General features: G+C 43.2%; 1 protein-coding gene across 5 annotated transcripts; it reads right to left on the reverse strand.

The window, feature by feature from the left end:
- Window positions 1-2,003: 2,003 nt before the first annotated feature.
- MRPS17 (mitochondrial ribosomal protein S17) lies at window positions 2,004-4,997 on the reverse strand. 5 transcript variants are annotated; one of them, XM_027666816.1, is made up of 4 exons: window positions 4,891-4,988; window positions 4,546-4,673; window positions 3,486-3,632; window positions 2,004-2,743 (listed from the first exon to the last, which is right to left on the reverse strand). In XM_027666816.1, the coding sequence occupies exons 3-4, from the start codon at window positions 3,606-3,608 to the stop codon at window positions 2,453-2,455; spliced, it is 414 nt and encodes a 137-aa protein (XP_027522617.1). In that variant the 5' UTR covers window positions 3,609-3,632; window positions 4,546-4,673; window positions 4,891-4,988; the 3' UTR covers window positions 2,004-2,452. The 5 variants fall into 5 exon arrangements, with proteins under 5 accessions (XP_027522617.1, XP_027522616.1, XP_027522613.1 ...); XM_027666815.1 differs by having other exon boundaries at window positions 4,530-4,673; XM_027666812.1 differs by having other exon boundaries at window positions 4,436-4,673.
- Window positions 4,998-5,113: the final 116 nt, after the last annotated feature.

Here is a 5,113-nt window from a genome sequence, read left to right on the forward strand (position 1 = left end):
TTCCCCACAGTGCAGTTGAAGGGTTTTCTTCACACTCTGTTCAGCCACAGTCAGCGATAATTTGGTTGAATGGGTGGTGTGTGATGGCATCCAATCCTTAAATAACTTGAAATTAAGGATAAACTGATAACTGGACTAATACTTAAAGAGCAGTTCTAAAAACAACCAGCCAATAAACAGAAAAGTCAATGACTAATCCTTATCTTTCCACATAATACCTATAACATTTTTATCACATCACTGCACACTTTCCCTTGCCTTTTTGATTTCTCTATCAGCACTCTTGTGAGAGTAATCCCAAAGATAACATCTAAGATATGCTTTAACATGACTAAAGTACAGTTGTTGTGGTGCCTCTTTAAAACAGTTTAACCTACAATTGCCATCACTCTACTGAATAACAGTTTGAAATGTTGTTTTTAGTCACATTTTGATCTGACAGCATGTTCTTGAGCAACCCTCCTAGAGCCCACCTGTACACTGGAAAAGCAATAACCTTCTGTGATGAATCAGTATTAAAAAAAAAGACTGAAAAAAAGACTTAGAAAAAAAAGGTGTGGCATTTTCACAGCTACTCGAGAGAAATCACAGGAAATAAAAGTATTTACTTCCCTAATTACATGTAAGTGCAACTACAACCAAGCAGGAAACTTTTCCTATTTCTTATAAATACTATGTCTAGATATTAGAACACTCATATCCCATGTACTGAGGGTCAAGTTCCTTTACTCCCTTCTTAGATACAACTTCAGTATATTTTCTACAGCCCAGGGCCATGTTCTGCCCTGAGTCTGGTTTCTCTCAATCTCTGCCTGGATAAAGTTTCACATTTTACATTCACTTGGACAGGAGTCAAAGCCCAGGTTTCCTTCCCTTGGCTGAGGGCCTCCATCAGCCAGCTACAGTTACTGAGTAATTTACATAAATCTAAATCTCTGCAACAAACATCAGTAAGAATAACCTACAGCCATCTGCTTATGGCACCTCCTCAAACTCAGAGACCATGGCCATATTATTTTACACAGGGATATTTCAATCAAGGTGTCTTCACATCCCATCCCACTGACCTGACACACAGGACAGCACGTGAGGACAAGCATTTAAAGAGTAGCAATTTTTTGGTTTGGAACACTGAAGGAATTTTAAGTTTCTCATTCTTCCTGTCCCAAATAATTTGCTGAGTAAAATCAGGCTTTTTTAGTGGTTTGTGGGTAGCCGAAACTGATTTTGTGCAGGTGCAGGAAGCTAAAGGGCAAATGATTTACACAGTGGAAGAGAACATAACTGGTAGCTACTAGTGCAAGATGGCTCAGTTTCTTCAAGGAAATTAAATTATTTTAGGTCAGAAGAACTCTGTTCAGATACACCTTGTTTAGCTTCTGATCTTAAACAAAGGCCAATGACACAGGCAGACACTTTAGAAAACTTTCTCACAACTTTCATACCCCACATTCCTCTCCTACAGCTGCTGGGTTTTGAGGCAGATGCTCCTTTAGATCCAAAGGAGAAGTCAGGAACACAAGGCTGCTGCAACAACTGCACCCTCTCAGCTTGCTGTTTGTCCTGGAAGCAGGAGACAACACCCCCAGAGCTGTAGCAGGATAAAGTGGTCTTTTATCATTAATTGCTATGGCCTTCCAGCTCCATATTAAAGCATGCAGCAAATCAGCACCTGTATCTCCCCAAAATGTGTTGTTTTAATTAGCTTTTCTGATGGGACTAAATCTAACCATCTTTACTTTTACTTTTTTGGCTTTGTGTTCTCACTAGCTTCTCTGTCCTGCTGGCAGCTCAAAGAGATCCAGCTCTCCCAGAACTAAATACTCCCTCTGGACAAGTTACCAAGCCAACCATTCTAAGCTGCCCAAAGGTTTTGTTCTCACCTTACTGCCACTAGAAAAGCAAGGGGCTGTGTTTTTGTTAAGAGATTTTGGAAGTCAGAAGGCACTGCAGTGTGGGATGAGTGACTGTAAGTGGAAATAAGGACACAAGCATGTAGCTGCTTTTAAAATTCTACACTTCCTTTCAAAAGCTTTAATAGCATTATCTCCAGTAATCCTACAAACCACAAAAGACTTGTCTGAAATACAGAACAATCAAATAATATAATGGCCCTCCCACCAAAATGAAACATTATACAGTTGTATTTTCTTTTCTCAATACGCAAGAGTCATTCCCAGGAGGGAAGCTGGCTTTGGGAACTGTCACTGCTTGTGGCAAAACTATAGGCAATAAAATGAAGTGTTAACACTAAACTTGCGTTTCCTCTATATTTTCCTTCAAAGCTCTGGAGTGCTCATCAATCTGTACCATCTCTTTGCATAAGCAACTACATTTACTATTTATTTTGACTACAGATTTCACTGAAACATTTAACATACCACAACAGGGCCTCAAACACCCCTGACAGAGAGAGACAAGCTGGAAGCCCTCTGCTTAAATATTTCGCCCGCTATTTGTCTGTTGAACAAACTTTCAGTTCCTGAAGTTTTTCACTTAGATAGGTAGTATCTGCCTCTGTCAGGTTTTCCGAATCTGACAGATTTTCCAGGAATCTGGTTCCTGCACAGGGCTTCCCCGTGATTGGATCTATGACATTTCCAACCTTGAACACAATTTCAGCCAGTTCGTGTTTCACGTGTTTGCTCCTTCTCTCAGGCAGAGCTTTCAGCAGAACAATGTCTCCAACAACACACTGCTGCAGTGGATCGTGGGCAAAATAGGTTTTTCTTTTGTTAAAGAACTGTAAAAGAAAAAAAAAATAAACCCCAGCATTAGATTTCGAAGTTTCTTGCTCAATTCATTTTCTTTCACATAAAAATCTAATATTTGTTCTTATTGGTACAGCAGAATTCGGAATCTTTTGAGAAATAAATTAACAGGTTCTTCTGCTGGATAAAATATTGACACGGGTTCCACAAGATCCATATCCAATCCTGACTCTATCCTTAACATTCTGCTCAAAGGCAAGTTATTCCACCTCCATGTACCACAGTTTCCCCATATAAAAATTGAGAAAACATTATTTTAACATACTTGTTTGAAGTGCATTGACAAGAAATAAATACAAACTTGCATAGCACATCACAGCACAGATACAGACACTAAGCAATGCTACAATTATGCATACAGAAAAACAGCTATAAAACTTACTGTAAAAGTGACTAACATAATGTCAAGTTTCCAAAGCATACTCCACATCAACATGAAAAATTAAACCTAAGTGTGAAACAACAAAAACTTTACCTTCTCAGCTGAGATCAAATGAACTGCACTAACAAGGCACTTCAAAGAAATACATTTAGCAGATAATTTGTAAGTCCTCACCACACAGTGCTTTTCATCCTTTGCAGTCAACCCCACAGCCAAATCCTCATGCAAGTTTCTTAAGGAGTTTGCATTGCAGAGTCATCAAAAATTCTAAGAGCCAAATGAAAAGAACACTCCTCCACAAAACCCACAAGCTGTTAACCAGCTGCTGTTACCTTCAGTAAGTAGGGATCCAGCACAAGCCTTGTCACTCTCACTTTGGCAGTTTTCTGCATTTTGGTTCCTATTACTTTCCCTACTATCCATTTTGCATGGACAGCTCCACGTGGGACAGACATTGTTTAGTTATGGTCATCCAGTGCCTGGCAACAAGCAAGCAGAGGTGCTATTTTAACAAAATAAAAAAACATCACCAGTTCCTGATCAACACCAAAATTTTCCCATTTCAGACTGACAGCTTAATTAGGTAACTTTGCTGGAAAAGGGTAGATACAAACAGTTCCAAACTTCACATATTGCACCACCTCAGCCTTGTTTAACAATATAAGGGACATGAACATGTCCTCATTAGCAGGGAAAGTTACTTCAGGACAGCAATAAAAATGGACATAACACCATAAGGATGAGACCTTATCCCAAAGCCCACAAAATTCCTTTGAATCACACCAGTTCTCACACATGACAGAAACGTGGAAGTTATTAATGTAACTCACGCTCCAGCAGCTGTTTCTGCTGCAAACCTGTTCATCAGGTCCATGTGTGACCACAGTGCACCCAAACAGGGAGCCTGGAGCTTTTGTTCAGAGTCATTTGCTGCTGGTGTGTATCATTGTTAGCTGAGCTGACGAAACCTAAGAAAGGTAATGAGCTTCTCAAGCCGTAAGTGACATATCAAAGAGCTGCCTGACTTGTAGTAAGTGTAATCACTTCTGAGTTAGTTCTTTCCTGCAAGTAATTATACTCCACTACCTTATTTTAATTAGAGAGAGCTTTCTGTGATACTCTTGCAAGAGTCAGAGGCAAAAATCAATAGGTAAACACATGAAGACTTGAACCAACATTAACACTGACAAAGACCAGTGACCTTGTCCTCTCCCACTCAAATATATATTGTTGAGCACAACCAACACCTGTGAATTCTCCACCCACAGGTGGATTCTCTTACCACAGCTTGCAAGGTGCTTTATTTGATGTTGTAACACATCCAAAGAAGAGTTTAGGGGTACAGAGGCACACAAGATGAAACCAAGCAGCGATACCTGGGGCTGCTCTTACCACCCCTGACTCTGCTGTGTGTCCACAGGGCTGACGGGGGGAGTTAGTGCGGGGCTCTCCTGTGCCCCAGGGCTAAACACCACAGTTAGGCACGTACAGCACGGGCAGCACCCACCGAGCACCGGGAGCTACCGGGATAAAAGAGGAAATTCAGCAGACTGGGAGCTTTCAGCCCTCCCCGCCCCCAGGCCCCACAGCGCCCCGTGACAGGCCCTGTTCCACCAGCACGGCCAGGAGGCCTCGCAGGCAGCGAGGCTCAGCTGAGCGGCTCGGAGAGCACCCGGCGAGCGATCCCAGCCCGAGGAAACTCCCCAAATCACATTCCCGCCCCCCGTCCCCTCTCACCGCTGCCGCCGCCGAACCTCGGGGGCCTTAAACCGACGGACCCGGAATGGGCGGGGCCGGGCACGGAAGCGCCGCGCGGCAAAGGGGCGTGGCCAGCGGCGCGGAGGCGTGGCCAGCGGCGGGGGCGTGGCCAGCAGGGGGAAGGGCGGGGCCAGCGGTGGGTGGGGCCTCCCGGGGTATTTAAAGGCGTAGGCGGCGGCTCTAGCTCCCTCAGAGGCGCTGG

Source organism: Corapipo altera, unplaced genomic scaffold (genome assembly GCF_003945725.1).
Source record: "Corapipo altera isolate COAL_440 unplaced genomic scaffold, ASM394572v1 181, whole genome shotgun sequence".
Lineage (NCBI taxonomy): Eukaryota > Metazoa > Chordata > Aves > Passeriformes > Pipridae > Corapipo > Corapipo altera.

Coding starts and splice junctions, on each gene's coding strand:
- MRPS17 (XM_027666813.1), bottom strand. CDS start 3,608: ATGTCTGTCCCACGTGGAGCTGTCCATGCAAAATGGATAGTAGGGAAA. Junction 2,744..3,485: donor TGGATCCCTACTTACTGAAG/GTAACAGCAGCT, acceptor TTTCTTTTACAG/TTCTTTAACAAAAGAAAAAC.